This window comes from Telopea speciosissima, chromosome 7 (assembly GCF_018873765.1).
Source record: "Telopea speciosissima isolate NSW1024214 ecotype Mountain lineage chromosome 7, Tspe_v1, whole genome shotgun sequence".
NCBI classification, from domain to species: Eukaryota; Viridiplantae; Streptophyta; class Magnoliopsida; order Proteales; family Proteaceae; genus Telopea; species Telopea speciosissima.
In genome coordinates, this window is record NC_057922.1 from 65161445 (window position 1) to 65178031 (window position 16587).

The 16587-nt window shown below is 35.3% G+C and overlaps 1 protein-coding gene across 1 annotated transcript; it reads left to right on the forward strand.

The window, feature by feature from the left end:
* Positions 1-7277: 7277 nt before the first annotated feature.
* On the forward strand, positions 7278-11050 carry LOC122668782 (serine/threonine-protein kinase RIPK-like). Its single transcript, XM_043865315.1, has 5 exons — positions 7278-7655; positions 7774-7912; positions 9855-9991; positions 10132-10255; positions 10392-11050. The coding sequence occupies exons 1-5, from the start codon at positions 7278-7280 to the stop codon at positions 11048-11050; spliced, it is 1437 nt and encodes a 478-aa protein (XP_043721250.1).
* The last annotated feature ends 5537 nt before the right edge of the window (positions 11051-16587 follow it).

Sequence of the window (16587 nt, forward strand, 5' to 3'; positions counted from 1 at the left end):
TAACATCTGGGGTGTGGGATCCATGCTTCATGGAGGGTTTAGATCTGTACCCACCATCTCCAAGTGGGGAGCAGATCTAGATTCGACTCACAGACTAGATGGGGGGGGGGTATGGGGTACAATTCTTGTGAGATACACTTTGATGTTCTCTGTTCATATGTCAAATTGCAGACTAAACGGAGTTGCCAAGTATCAAAATAGAGCTTTGAAAAATTCAAAATTATGAGAAATACATGATAATGGTCTTTTTTCTGTAGGCAAGCATGGCGCGCTATACAGGAGGTGGGGCACGTCTATTGGTTAAAGTTGAGCATAAAATTTGTGACATGTGGCTAATTTAGGCTATATCCTCTCTATTTGATGGTCAAAATCACCACATCATCTAGACACATGACACTATAATATTTGGTTCATGTAAAAAATCTTCATAGAGCATTTTTTTATACCAAAATTTAATAATAAAAATTAAAATAGAAACTCTGAAGAAAAAGATGGTGATAGAATAGACCTACTAGTTCATGGTTTCCACACTTTCATCAAAAAAATAAAAAAAGAAAGTTCATGGTTTCCACACGCCAAGTAAAAAACCACTATAATAGGCCTTCTTAAAATCAATATAACATTTTTTTTAAACAAATAACTTTTTATAGTTAATAAATTTGAAGAATGAAATTGATTTTAGAGCTTATAGATATATACTATAAATAGGACAAATTTTTTTTTCAGAATCATAATATACATATTTTAAGAATATTTGTTCTATAGAGAGAGACAATGCACTCTACTTGCTTCAACACTTAAAAGCCCATATGCTAAGCAAAAGAGGTATAAGATTCTCATCAACCACTCCCAGAATATCTATCGTAGCTAAATTATCTTTGATGTGAATTATTGTTTATATGAATACTCTTGGCATTAAAACCCTATAGTGGGTTTTTCGTCCTCAGCTTCGAAAGATATGTTACTATTACTATTAATTACTATTATTGCGAGTGCAAAATTACTAGAAAACCATGAATACAAGAAGACAAAAGCGGCAAAAAACATCGTTAGATGAATTGATGTGATGCCCTTAGATGGCCTTGGTTCCCCTTCTACAAGACATCCTCTTTTTTTTTTTTTCTTTTTTTTGCCCTTAAATTAATTTTCTCTTCAGATTTCCTCTTATTCTCTATTATATAACATAATATCCATCAGATGCGCGATGAGATGTAGATGGATTGATAGAGAATCATCACATTTTAATTGATATCTGTTTACCTTAATCTTCTTGTTTCTTTATTTATTAATAGAGTAGAAGTTTCCTACGACACGAGAGTGAAAAACTCGCACCAATGAAAGGGTGAGAAACACGTTTGTTCAATTAGAGATCTATATTTTTTTTATAAGGAGAGAGAGTATCAATGTAGACCTCAGGACTCATTATGTGTTTATGACAAAGGAAATCTCCACCTGATATCTTGGACATCTTTTTCTCTTACTAATATTTAAATAAATTTAATATTGATGCTTATTGCCCTTACTTAGAAATTAAAAAAAAAACCCCAACTTTGGAAGCATCAACACCAAGGATTCACGAATCCATAAATGAGATCCTATCAGATGTATCAGCAGGTATCTGCCCGATCTTGTATTGATGGAATGGTTTTAATTAGGGATAAATTTGTTCAAAAAACTATTTTTTTATAATTAGAATAGTAGGTAAAACCATCCAATTTGACCCGATACGATTGATTTATAGGCGGAGACCGATATTGATCCCGATATCGCTTTTTTCAGAAGCATGATCCTTCTTACTCTGGCTTTATTAATAGATCGTGGCCGTCCATTTTCGTCAGCCCCGTCAATTGCAAGTTGCAAAGCATTGTGTTTTTTTTCGGTGGAATTGGGAGCTTTTATATATATTTTACTTGGGGGGAATAGGCCCAAAGAGAGTTGATCTTATGACCTGTTACAGTTCGTCAAAGAATCTGATTGTCAACGATAAGAATAGTTTAAATGGATGGTCGAGATTGTCTTACGAATTTGGACCTTGACTTTTCAAGATTCATCAAACCAATCAAAAAGAACTTCTAGTACTTTGTTATTAATATTCCATTCATACGTTCATACTATTATTCGTTTCCGAGTGTTGCGGACTCGGTGGATGGTGGGTCCCACTATTTGCAAAGTGGACCCCGTGTTTCATTCCTTCCCGTGTCTCATCCCCACACGCCCGGGGCCCCCGAGAGGAAGCAAGAAGAGCAAGACGTGTGGCAAGTCCAGAGAAGAAAAAATTCGAAGAACCCAGAAGATTCTTCCTTTCCAGAGACGGTAGTAATACATATAAGTGTCTCGCTCTTTTACGGTAGTAATACGTATAAGATTCTCTCGCTCTCTTCTTTCCATTTTATTTTTTATTTTTCATGTCGTGTTTAATATGCATTCTTAGAATAATGTATTCCAAAAGATCATATCAAACAGAGCTTTAATTTTTAAAATTCTATGCTATATAGTTTCAAATACTTTTAGGCATTGTTTGGTATGCATTCTAAATTGATTTCATATTTTCGGCTAACAAAAATAGTTGTTTTTATTGTTCGAGAATACGATATCGACCTAGAATGTATACCAAACACAACATTAAAGTATATCTGTATTGTTCATTGTCTTTAATAACGATTTAGTGTTAGTTCTTCGGGGGATGGGGTACTTGGAACCCACAAAATTTTAAGATTGAGAAGATGAGATGAAATACCAAACGCAGCCTTAGTCTTGGGTCTTTGCCTCTCTAGTCTAGAGATTTATGTACCAGTATCTCTGGAGATTGAAATAGATTAGTTATAGCGGCTAAAAAATAGATTTAAAAAAAAATAAAAATAAAAAATAGCTTTTTGATCTTGAATCGGCCTGATATGGACTCATTTGTATCAATATCTACACCGATACAATACCTGATACAATGTTTTATAACCTCCAATTAGTGTCTCTTAGATGCTTTTTCTTTTTTTTTTTTACAAAAAGTGTCTTAGATGTTAGCTTTTGAAATTGGTGTTTTTTAGAATGTTAAGATGTGATTAGTTGAAATGAGAATCATTATTATCAATACACCAAAAGAATTAAGCAATTGCGTCCATTAATGGATGTGAATTATATGATAATTGACTAATAACCTTCTTTGTGGTTTCAACTATACCTCAAACCCAATCCTAGGGTTTAACTCTAATTTATTCTTCACCCAAAGTGAAAAGAGAATATATTATAATTCACATGATCTGACTTTTAGATTGGATTGAGAAAAGGTAATTTTGACATTCCACAATTTAAGATGGGAGTTAATGATCATATTAACTATTTCAGGAATCCAATCAAAAAAGTCAAATCACAATTTCTATGTTAAAGAAAACTTTCGCCAAAACAATATCAATATCTCTCTTTCTCTTTGGAATTGCAATCATGGACAAATTAAATGGATTTAAAACTTGAGAGTAAGAGAAGCAAGAATTTTGAATGGATTTATAAATTAAAAATAAATAAATAAATAAAAGAAGAAGAAGAAGAAGAAGAAGAAAAAGAGAAGAGATTAAGCTCCATGAGTCATGACTTGAGGGGACTATAGGGTATGATTAATGATTACCAAGTGTACATAGAAGAGGTAGTCAAGGTAAACTGTGTTTACCAAAAAAAAAAAAAAAAAAAAATGTAAGCTATGTGATTAAAAATTTTCTGTTAATGTAATAGTTTTTGAAATGTTCAAAATGTTGAATAATCATGACGTTTGGTTAATTTCCATGATATAATAGGCTAAAGTGGTTGTGATTTGATTGATTTGTCCACCATATAATATATATCTTTGATCTGTCTGAATTTAGGATTTTTTGGGGCTGGAAATTAAGAGTTTCATCAATCACCGGTTGGAAAATTATCTCCCTCCAGTTTTCTGTCCGGCTCAGTTCGCCAATGCTTGTAATAAGGGGGGTGGACCTCATCTGGGTAGAGTGTATAGACAGGGGTAGGGTGGTCATTGCACCTCCTTTTTTTATTAGAGGCACTGAAGAAACTGGGCCCAGCAAGAAACTATAGGGGATAAAGATCCCAATTGTTGCTATGGTTTGGATGATTTCCTTACTAGGTTCCAACATAATCCTGTGAATTTTTACTGAAGCACCTTGCAGATACTTTAATTAACTTTTTATATTTTTTGGGGGTAAACGATACTTTAACCTGGTTAGGTATTCATGAAGGCAGCAATTGAAGATAGATTAAAAGTATTAAAACTGTTTAGTACTGTATTATTGTATGGGCAATATTGGTTGTAAAGTTCTCTAGATTGAAGTGCTCTAGATTAAAAAAAAGGGGGTTTCTTTATAGTTTTTCATTTTGTAAAGGACCAATTTTCCCTTCACTTATGGGGTAGAGTCAGGAGAGGGTGAGGGGGGTGAATGTTCACATACGTGAGCGTAAGCGTTCAAATGGAACATTCCTACAAATAGATTCCATCTGAACGGTTGTGAGTTGATCACGTACGTGAACATTCCCTGCACTCGGAGAGAGTGGGAATGGATATCGAGAGGATATTTTGGAACATACTAAAATCCTAAGAGGGGTTGGTGAACCCTAGGATGTTGGGTGAACTGTCCAATCTAGTGTATAGACGCTAGATTGGATCACCCTAGTATGTGATAAGTTAAAGGGCTTGATTTAACACGTTCCATCAGTTTTGAAGTTTTTGACATATCGGTCAAATATCTAATATTTGATATCAAAATCGAACATCATGCCACGAGTTCAAGTCACGAAAATGGCTACCTAATAGAAAGCTCCATAGAGTAATTTGCAAACCATCAAGAAAGACTACCTATCGTCAAACAAAAACCTTGAAATAAAGTGAAACCATTTGGAAAATACTCTTTTAACATATATATTAAGTGGGTGACAAAGCAAACACATCTTTAACAATCTTAAAATTTTTAAACTGTTGGCCTAGTTAGAGCAGAGCGCGTTAGGTCATAGCATTGACCATTCACACATAATTACAGGTAATACCCAAACAAACCCAAATGTGTATGGAGACTACGCCGACACGGTGCACACGGCGGATATCGAAAAGGCGACATCCTGAACAAAAGCATTCCTCGTCAAGCAAACCAATAAAAGACTAAAAAGAACCTAAAAAGAATCCATTGGAGGATGTTAAAATAGACTTTTAGAAGATTACTACTAGAGAGAGACTCCAGAGACTGGAGAGGATCCAAATTCCAAATTCCAAATTCCAAACTCCAACTCCAAAGGTTATCTGAAAAAGAGTTGACGTCATCGCCTTTCTTTTTCTCTGTTTCCTCGTAGATTTTCTACAGACCAACAACTCCTGTGGCCAATGGCGGGTGGACACCTAAGCAATTAAAAAAAAGGGTCAAATGGGTTCTCAACATGGTTTTAGTGCACCGTATCGGATCGGATATCAGATACCTATAAAATTGATACGATATCAATACAGTATTGGAACAGATCGATCATATCAGATAGATTTACCCCTGCCCAAACATCTTGCCCGAATGGGGTAAGGGATCTTTGCATGCGGCCCTGTGTCTGCATAGCACAGGCAGGACAGATAGCTGCGCCATAGAGAATCCAATTCCCTTCTCGATTTCCACCTACGACTCTTTGACCCAAAAAATTTAAAATCCCAATATGGAATCAATCCGCGGAAACAGTATTAGGGGAAATGGAAAAGTTTAAAAAAGACGGATGAAGAAAACAATTTTATTTAAAAAAGAGACTAATTCCAAAGCAAAACAACTACAATTACTACACTCTTCCAATTCTGCAAAAGACTTCTGAAATTGTTCGCTTCGTCCAAGATATTGTTCACACAAATCTTTCATCTTCTATACCTTATTACCCTTATTTTTTTTCATCATTCAAAAAAAAAAAAACAAAAAAACAAAAAAGGAAAGAATTGGGCACGCTGCCGAGTATCCAATATGTGTCATCATCTCTCTTCCCTCTTTGGAAAAGACTCCGTCTTTTTTATGTCCAACCCTATGATTGGTGTATGTTGTTAGCTTATTGAATACTGACACGTCTAAAGGCATGCCCAATCCTATCCCAAAATTTACTTTTGAAAAATAAAAAATAGATTTATTTTCTTTGGCTTCACTTGAGAAATATTTGACGAAGATGGACAAATTAAAGTTCACTTTCACCCGTAGAGAAGTTAGAATTCTTTCTCCACCTATGATGTGATCGGTGATCCTATGATTGGACTTTGGGTTAATCATTTACTTTCACACCCTATTGTTCATGGTCACAAATACCCTTCGTGAGTTTAATCCGACGACATATTTAGATGTTGTGGTGAGAAAATTCTTCGATTACCATGGGTGGAAGAAAACTTGGTCCATAAAGATATTAATATTAATATACATAAGTTCCTCATGTTTTCGGGATCAATTAGATATTTATTGTTGAAGGGTTTTTTTTTTTGTGAGTTCATCAATGAACCATGCTTTGTCACAGACTCTTCAAAAATTTCTATAACCCCATTGCTGGAGTATATAAGCTGTAACTGACTCACAATAGGGCTATATCATTATAAAAAAATAAAAATAAAAATTGGTATATAATATATACTAAATAGGTACTATACTCTTGAATAAATGCTTTTCCTAAGATTGTGATTGGATTTATTAATGAGAAAGATCCAAATGAGATCTAACTATATATCATTTCAAGGAAAAACCAGTATAGAAACAGGTTTTCCATTAAGATATGTTGCCTTATAAAGTCAAAGGACCTTCCTTGATATTAATTACCTAAGATCTTATTTTATCAAATTGATACTTATATTGTTTTTAAAGATATTTTGAAAGAAAAGGTAGTTAGAAAATAATTTTCAAACTCACTCATTCAATATTGAATAAGTTAAAGGGTTGAATTGGATTAAAGTAAGAAATTTTTATGATATATATAGATAGAAGCTTGAAGATTTCTATGTTGAGAAAAGAGAAGAAGATAAGAGAAAAAAAAAAATATCAGAAGAGACTGAAAAGGGAGGAAAGGAAAGGAAACCTACCCACTTCGTGTCCATCTCTCTCTCTCTCTCTCTCTCTCTCTGTTTCTCTCTTTCTTTCTTCCTCTCTCAATTTTTTTGTATAGAAAGTGGTTGGTGATCAGCCCTTCTCCAATTCTTCAAAACCAAATACAAACAAAACCCATTTCTTCTTTGTGAATTCCACTCTCTTTGAGTAGTCAAAAAAAAAATTTAAGTTTAAACCCAGAAGAGAAATATAGGATTTATGGCTCGAGAGAAGGTTTCATGGACACATCTGATCACTGGATGTTACAAGGGTAGGAGTCAATCGGAGCCAAAGAAAGTTAATTCTAAAATACCTTCTTCCCCGAGGAAATCGTTCACAGACTTCAACATTCCAGGCTCACCATTCTCCTTAGATATCTCTAATTCTTCCATAGGCAATAACCTTCATGTCTTCACACTTGCAGAGCTAAAAACCATTACACAAAACTTCTCTCAGAATAATTTTCTTGGTGAAGGAGGGTTTGGTCCAGTTCATAAAGGCTATATAGATGAAAAGATTAAGCCTGGTCTTAAGCCTATGCGTGTTGCTGTTAAGCTCTTGGATTTGGATGGTTTGCAAGGCCATAGGGAGTGGCTGGTAAGAGTTTTTTTTTTTATTTTTTTATTTTTATTTACTTATAAGAAAACCCATCTTAATTTATGTGTTCTTTATTGGATTTCAAATTCTAAAATTGATGATCTATCTATAATTGCAGACGGAGGTGATATTTTTAGGACAATTGATGCACCCAAATCTTGTAAGGTTGATTGGGTATTGCTGTGAGGAGGAGAATAGGCTCTTGGTCTATGAATATATGGTCCGAGGAAGCTTAGAGAATCAACTCTTCAGAAATAGTATGTTTTTCTTCTCTTCCTTCTTCGGAGCTAGCTCTTTATGGTTTTTTTTTTGATAATTTATTTATATTTTTCTTTTAATGCTACATTCATTCTAGTTCTACACACAAAAGGCTAAATACACATCAAAAGATCAATTAAGAATTTAAGATGCTCTAATCCTTCAACTATACCCCTCCCCCTTATCCTTTCTATTCTTTCATTCTCTTTCATTGAAATTATAGTTATAAGAGCGTCCTAGTGTACGAGGCTCCCGTTACTGCAGAGTCTGGGAGGGGCAAATCTACATAAAGTTATTGTGATAGATTTCAATTAAGTTTTTTAATTTTATTGGCTGCACCTTTTTAATTACTACTACATATGAATGAAGCCTCTCAATCAGACCACTTATTTATCATGGAAAAAAAAAAAAAAAAAAACTCAACCCTTTTGGAATGGATATAGGGATAATATTAACATGCATGCAATTATATATACATGAGGGGGAAAAAAAATTCTCATATGCCCTTATCCCGAAGTAGATCGATATGGCCTATGCTTTCACTGCATAAAAGCGTTATCTAGAAATTTTGACCATTGGATGCTTAGGAAATGATTTTGTTTTATCATATGTAAAATTTTGGATTGTGATTTGATGTATCCTATTACTTGTATGTAAATTTTATTGCACACCCCTTTTATATATGTATGCCCAAGCACCATATAGATGCTTTTTCCATCTCCTTTTCTTGTGACTAATGAAGAGATAAAAGATAAAACTATCCTAAATTTTCATGAATTCAGCTCTTTTGGACGTACGTGTAGGTGCATGTACATGTGAGAGTCAATCACATCTCCCAAGGAGAAGACAAATATTTATGAAAACAAAAGGAACATCTGGTTGCCTCTTAGATGTACGTTCACCTCTCCTATGTACAGATGATCCATTTAGTGAGGAGAAGGGAACACAAGTGGATGCTGATGAGGATTACCTCATTGATCTTGTGGAGGAGAAACCCTCTCTCCCCTGAAATTGTGTGACAGCTCTAAAGTGAGACTCTATGGTTATGACTTTCCAATGCTCCAATACCTAATACCAATTACCAACTTTCATATTCTTTGAGTTTACCTAACAAAACCTTCTCATTCTCTTTTATATAAATATATATAAAAGGGTTATGTATGACTTTCATCTAATGGCTGGTTTTGACCCATATGAATGTGACATGTGGATGATGAATTGAAGAATATTTTGGTGATATGTCTCTATTGACCAATTAAGTTGGTAAAAATTTACCCAAAAAAAAAAAAATTTGGTAAAAACCATATAGGGATAAAATTCTAAAAATTAAAAAAATTTGGGATAGGTATTTGGTACCACAGACAAGGATTTTTTTTTTTTATTTTTTGGGGGGTGAAGGATTCAAAAGTGCCTTTCTTTTTTTGATGATTTTTTTTTTTTTTTTAATGAATTCAAAAGTACCTTTCTTCAACCTAACAAGTAGCAACTTATAATCTGCATTAAAAAAAAAGTAACAACTTATAATAGATAACATTTTTTTTTTATTTAGTTTATTAATATGAGAGATTAATGAGTAACCATGCTATGTTATATAAAAAAGATAAAAGCCTTTTGTATATAAGACAAAATATTGTTAAGAAGATTGATATTTGATTATCCAAAATATCTTTAATTTACATTCTTACCCTGAATGACTTATTTTGAGTATTTAAATAAGAGATTTTCTTATTGATACGTCTTAAGGTGTTAAATAATTTATAATTTTATTTTTTTGCCCATAATATAACACACTTGCTTTTTCCTCTAACGAGGGTAAACTTTGTCGTTCACATGTATACTTAAAATATGTGCAAGATAATTACAGATTTTGATAATAACATAATGATAAGTTACTTTCAAATTATTTGTCTAATGATGTAGAGGGTGTGGGTAAAATTGCAGGATTTTCTGCTAGCTTGCCATGGACAACGAGAATGAAAATTGCACTTGGAGCTGCTGAGGGTCTGGCCTTTCTCCATGAAGCAGAGAAGTCTGTAATATACCGTGATTTTAAAGCGTCCAATATCTTGCTAGACTCTGTAATAAGCTCTCTGGCCTCTTCATTTCTCTTCCATTCTATATTTTTTTTCTTCTTATGATTTTCAAATCAAATTCTTATTTATGGAGAGAAAAGGCTTTTGTTGATTATTATTATTATTATTTTTTGGTATTTTTCTAGGATTACACGGCAAAGCTCTCTGATTTCGGGCTTGCAAAGGATGGTCCGGAGGGAGATGACACACATGTTTCCACTCGGGTTATGGGTACACAAGGCTACGCAGCTCCTGAATATGTAATGACAGGTACATAAATGACCTCTTTAATTTCCTTAAAAAGCTCTGTTTGTTTCGTTGTAAAATTTTTCGTGCAAATGATATTTTATATGAAGAATTTTCTTCATTTTTCCACCCTGATTTTTTTTTGGGAATAATATTTTAGGTCATTTGACGGCAATGAGCGATGTGTACAGCTTTGGAGTTGTTCTACTAGAGATACTAACAGGGAGACGGTCCATGGACAAGGCCCGACCCATCAGAGAACAAAACCTCACGGAATGGGCCAAGCCGTACCTCGGCGATTCTCGAAAAGTGGATCGGTTAATGGACCCTCGACTAGATGGACAGTACTCCATAAAGGGGGCCCAGAAAGCAGCCCAATTGGCTTACCAATGCTTAAAGGACAACCCAAAGTCTAGACCAACCATGAGTGCCGTGGTTAAGACTCTAGAGCTCATGCAAAGCTTCGACGATATCCCGGTTGGACAGTTTGTGTACACGGTGTCTCCATCTCCGAGTAGAGACAAACCAGAAACTGAACCAAATAAGAAAGAGAGCAATGAGGAAACCAAAACACTAAAATTAGATGATGATGACAATGATGATGACGAAAAGAAGTGTAATAATAAGAAAAAAGATGATGAAATGGAAGGATCAGAGGATGATGATGAGGAGAAGAATAAGAAAGACAAGAGTCACCACCACAAGCGCCGACGGAGTCCCGGACATCGCCATAAATCAACAATATCTCCTGTCCACTCTGAAACGTCACTGTACAAGTATTTCAACAATGGCTTGAATTCTCCTAAGCGTAACCATTGAACAATCAAAGAGGAAGTGTTTGAGTGATTAGGATTTTTTTTAACAACATCAAACACTGTATCAGTGTACATAGATCTCTCTATATATTATATATACAGAGTGAGTCTCTACAACGCTGTAAGGATTATTCCTCTCTCTCTTTGGGTGTATTTTTTGTTTCTACTAATTTGTTTCTTTGGGGGTATGGATTCTTATGGACTGTTACAACTTACGATTGAAGATTTTCGATTGTTCAAAGAAATTCTTTTAAAAAAAAAAAAAAAGGAGATACTTTGGCTCTTTTTCTAGGTCCCTTTAATGTGTTTCTAGGTTTCAATAGGGGTGCAAGTTTGGCCCTGACAGTCCAAACCTGCCTTGGCCCATCTTGAGCCTAAACAGGGCCTAGGTTGAGATATCCTGGCCCTGAGGGAGGATCAGGGTTGGGAATTTCTAGCCCTGAGTCAGGGCCGAGTTGGGCCAGGGTTGAAGCCTCGAGCTAAGCGCGAGCCAGCCCAACCCCACCCTGTCTTCTTATTCATGTTCTTTCTTCTTCTTCTTCTTCTTCCCAGCCTAGCTAGTCTATGCATCTGCCTTCCCCCCATGGTTAGGGCCAATCAAGGTCAGCACAGTCCAACCCTCAAGCAGGTCAGGGTTGGATATTTCTGACCCTGAGTCAAGGCAGGGCCGAGCCTGGGCCTGACTAAGGGGACTTAGGGTTGGGCTGGGGTTCTAAAAGGCCCGGCCCAACCTGACCCTATTGTAACCCTAGGTTTCATTATTCATGGCTTATTGTTGAGTTTCATGTCTTAAATGATATTCATAATACACTCTAGGGTTTTTCTCTTCTAATATTCTATAGTGGAGTATTCTCTGAAGATTTTTGCTCTGTTTTTTTTTTTTTTTTCCGTGCAATCTATATTTTTTTTGAGGAAGTTTTCTCCCCAAGATAATTTCTTCATTCAAGGTGATTTAAAGTTGTTATTGAACTCCTCATATAGTGAATATCATCATTAAGTCATGCACCTTATTTACGAAGGTCCAAAACATCTTTTCTCAGTCTAATTAGAAGGTCAGATCCCATAGATTAGGATGAAACTCAGTTCTATTTTCTTTGCCAATAACCTTAGGTCGTATATGTTACAATACATAATACATATATATGTGTACGTTGGAATTTTAAATGATTTCAAAATTTATGATTTAAAATATTATTATTTTTTTAATTAAAAGGTTTGTTAGAGAGTTATGTCTTTCCCTAATAGGCACTTAAATAACCAATAAATGTGATTATTGGAAGATATGTTTGAATGGTCAACAAACATGTCATGTGAAAACAGACATGGTGTTTGGGCATGTCTCCTGGAGATAACACTTGGTAGTGTCTTTTCCTCTCCTATACAGAGAGAGAAGGTTTAGCCCATTTCTCTAACAATTGTGAGAAACAACCCCAAATTCTGTTTTTTCTTGATCTTTGCTTTCACTATTTATGGTTTTGTTATGTCCAATTGATCGCAACTCTTGTGTCCCTAAATGGTCTAGTAATTGAGTACATTGCTACGGGTATAGCCTTAAGAAGGGGCTATTTATCTTGGAAGCTGATTTACAAGAATTTGGTTTGCACTATATGAGGCGTCTACAGTCTTAAAGAGAGTGACTAGTGGCATGACTAAGCCCCATCGATTTCTAAAGTTATTTAATGTTTTTTTTAGGTTCGTGATGCCGTTTACAGTGTTTATATTTGTCATCTTCATCCTCAGTTTGTTTATGGTTCAGATAAGTAATCTATCTCCCTTGTTACATTTGTTATCATGTATGGTTTAGATGAATATTTACAAGAATATGTTTGAATTGACAATCGTCATATATAATGATCAAACTAAAGATGATGTGAGCGAACTGCAAGTGGCAATCAAGTTGGAGTCACGTTGGTGAGTAGTGATCCATTGTCATATACATAAAAAGGCAAGAGATCGTTGTGTGGTCATGTAGCGCTTGCACCAACTTAAGGGGTCAATGAGAGCCCACACAGAGGCATCAACATAGATGCAATTTTTTTTTCCACGGGGGCCAAGGAGATACTTTTGCGCGTTCTTGTGGCTGGCCCAGGAACCACGTGACCAAGTAGCATTTTTTCCCATTAAAAAAACAAAAAAAGTGAAAAGTTACTGTTGAAATGATGAGAGTTATAGAGATACAATTCCACATCGATTATCTTATACCTTGGATATGCCTTAATATTCGGTTGAGCTATCTCCACTTAATGCCTTAAGGTTTTTGATTGATCCCCAAATAATTTCATGGGTTTCTCTGATGGATATACATGTATTTTTCTTTTGTTTTATTTTTCATCTTGTAGAATAAGTTTTCTGATTTTGGGATGAAATAAAATCCTCCCCCCCCCCCCTCCCAAACAATCTATATGTAGTAAGTACATAGTTACACGCAAAATCTAAATACCAACTCAAATCAAACTTTTCAAAAGAAGCTCCGAAGGAAAAAGACTCTTTGGGGCCAACCTCTCATCTACTCTTTGAGTCTTTCAAATAATTGTCTCTTCCCTAAAACTCAAAAAATGTTTGATGAAGTCTTAAAAGAGAAAGTGACTTAAACCTGAAGTTTGCTAATTGTAGGCTGGTAGAGGACAGTGGAGACGTAGATTAACAAAATTTCATTTAAAGGAAGAATTTATTTGCTCCGGTTTCAGTCAAAACCATAATAATGTATGAAACCAAGGAAACCCATCAAACTAAACCAGAAAATCTTAGTTCGCCCGCAGGAAATCTATCAATCGGATTTGAACTTTGAAGTAGTTTAAATTGAATGGGCAACTGGGTTTTTTGAGTCTTTTCTTGACTGTGAAGCCTTGCGACTTAGAAGGGTCAACCATTAATTGGTGTTTGACATAAACAACATTAGAATTTGGTTTTTGACATCACAGATTCCAATTTTGGTCTTAAGCTTTGATTTGAAGAGAACTGGGAAACCGCAACTCTATCCATTAATTGGTGTTTGACGAAAAACAAGTAGATGGTAAAGCTTAGAAGTCACGATTTTAAGGCTCTCAATTTGGATCTTGAAAATCCAAATCCCTGAGAAGCCAAATCGATGTACGTTTCTACTTACCTCGATCAGTCTTGTGAAACATTATTATTGGATCTAAAAATATTTTGTCTTAATATTAAATCTGAATCTTAAAACAGACTTTGTTTTAATTGTAAATTTCCATGAAATGCACTTAAAAAAAAAAAGGAAATTAATAAAGGAGAAAGAGATAGGACTCCATTTTGTTTTCAATGGGTTCGTTGGATGGAAGAGGGTTCTCAGAGCAAGCAGCATAGAGGAGTGCACCAATGAGGTGTGGCAGAACGGTTTGATACACAAGAGTTAAAGCAATGAGGCCCATTTGCCAAAGTACTTTTTTACATAAATGTCTTGGCTTTTTCATTAGGTGAAAGTTTTTCTTCATCTGAGGGGTGAAGAGTGAATACATTTTCCACATTTTCTGATAGTTGGATGAGACTCTTAGAATAGTCCCCCCAAGGGTATTTCGAACTTTGTACAATTGGTGGTAAAGAGAATAATGACACCCAAATGGTTAGATTCTATTCGGGTTTCAATGATAGGGTACAGAGAGAATAATGACACCCCAATGGCTAAATTATCTTCACCCACATTGAAGAAAAACTTTGGCCTTTTGAGATTTTGAGAAGAGAAGCATATTTTTAAGGGTTGTGTTTGTGTCCACTTGGTTTTGAATTCCGTATATTAATATACAAAGCGAAATGTGGGCAGTCAAAAGATGAAGCCCCAACCCACCATAGTAAGTGAAGTTGGGTATATATCAGGCCGGGCCCAGTCCAGCCCATATTCACTAGGGCTAGATGGACCTCGTACCATCCTTTGCATATAATGTTTTCCCTTTCATTCCCTATATAGCTTGCTTGGTTGATACATTGCATTTTGTTTTTCCCATGAGCTTGCTTGCTTTATAGGTAGCGAATTAAGGTGCTAATGGGACAATCAAATTAAAGAAGGTCTAGGGCTGCCTTAAAGGTTGAGTTTGTTTAGAACAGCGCGTGCCCATCTTGAGGACACTATCAAGATGGTTCCCTTGGCACTTTTGGTACAAGTTTCCTTGATTGCTCATAAAAAAACCAACCTTTTCCATGCTAGTCCCAAATATCTTTCACATGGCATTTGTATTTGGGCTGAATTTTGTGGATTCATGGCCCATTATGCCATCATTATCTGTTTAATTAATTTCAACCCAATCCTACTTTCCCTTGAAGAGATATCAAGCTGTAAAATATGTTGAGGATTCATTCATGGACCGAGATTCACTCCAACCACGGTGAATGAGATCTCATTCATCGAGGGGTGGGAGAGGGCGAGAATAGGAATCGGGAGGGTATTTTGGAACATACTAAAAGCCTAGGATGGTGGAGGAACCATCCTCTATGGGTGGAGGAAAACTTTGTCCTTCATATTTCATATATTTTGGGCAACTTCAATTTAAGTACTATTGAAAATAGTAAGGTAAGTCCTCACATAGTGGGTCACACAATGGTTAAAATTAGGTTCCTCTCCCTTGCGGGTAATCACCCCACCCCTTCCCCATCTCATATCATCTATGGGGTGTTGGGATCTGGACTCAAGGTGTTATCCACATAAAAGGGTAGGGGGAGATGAATTGGACTGGGCCTAGATAAGGACCTCAAGGCCCTATATCATAAAGCACCATTGCACCTTACTGAACTCCCTGCGGTCGAGCTACTAATTGGGTTGCGCTGCTCCAGTTCAGAAATTTGCAAACCTTTGAATGCCTTTAATTGCATGGGAGAGGGTTCTCTAAGCAAGTGGCACAAGGATCAGATCAATGAGGAGTTATAAAATGGTTTATATATAGGGGTAGAGAGGTCATTTTATGTTGGACAGAGAGAGAGAATCCTTCATGATCGGCTCAAAGAAGCTTTTCCTTAATTGTAGTCAAACTTTTTAAGATTCTGATATGTTAGATCCAGTACATTGAGCATCATAAATGAGATGTTTTAGGGATTCAACTTGAAAGGAATTAACCTTCAATACCAAAAGACTAATAATATGTATATGAATGTCTAAATAACACCTCTATTGGTTGAAGCTGCTGGTTGTACACACCCCCCTCTTCAAAAATATCCCCGTTTACCAAAAAAAAAAATGTCTAAATAACATATCTATTGGTGTATTTAGAAGTTGACACATTTTTTAACTGCCTCTTGTCTTATTCTTATAAGTTTTTGAAGTTACGAGGTATAAAAGAGTTTTCAAAAATAATATAAAAATGACTTATTTTTATGTCACTATCAAAAATTGTCATTGTCTTTCATATATTTTGTGTACACGTACGACGATATTAATTACCCTCATTGGAAAAAAAAGGTGTTGTCCAAAAAGAACAACAAAGTAAGGTTACAAATTAGTTCACACCTTAAGAGTGTCAATAAGAAAATCTCATATTTGAGATACTACTTTTTTTATTATTTATTGTGTTTAGTGCAAACGAAGTTTCAAAATACCTC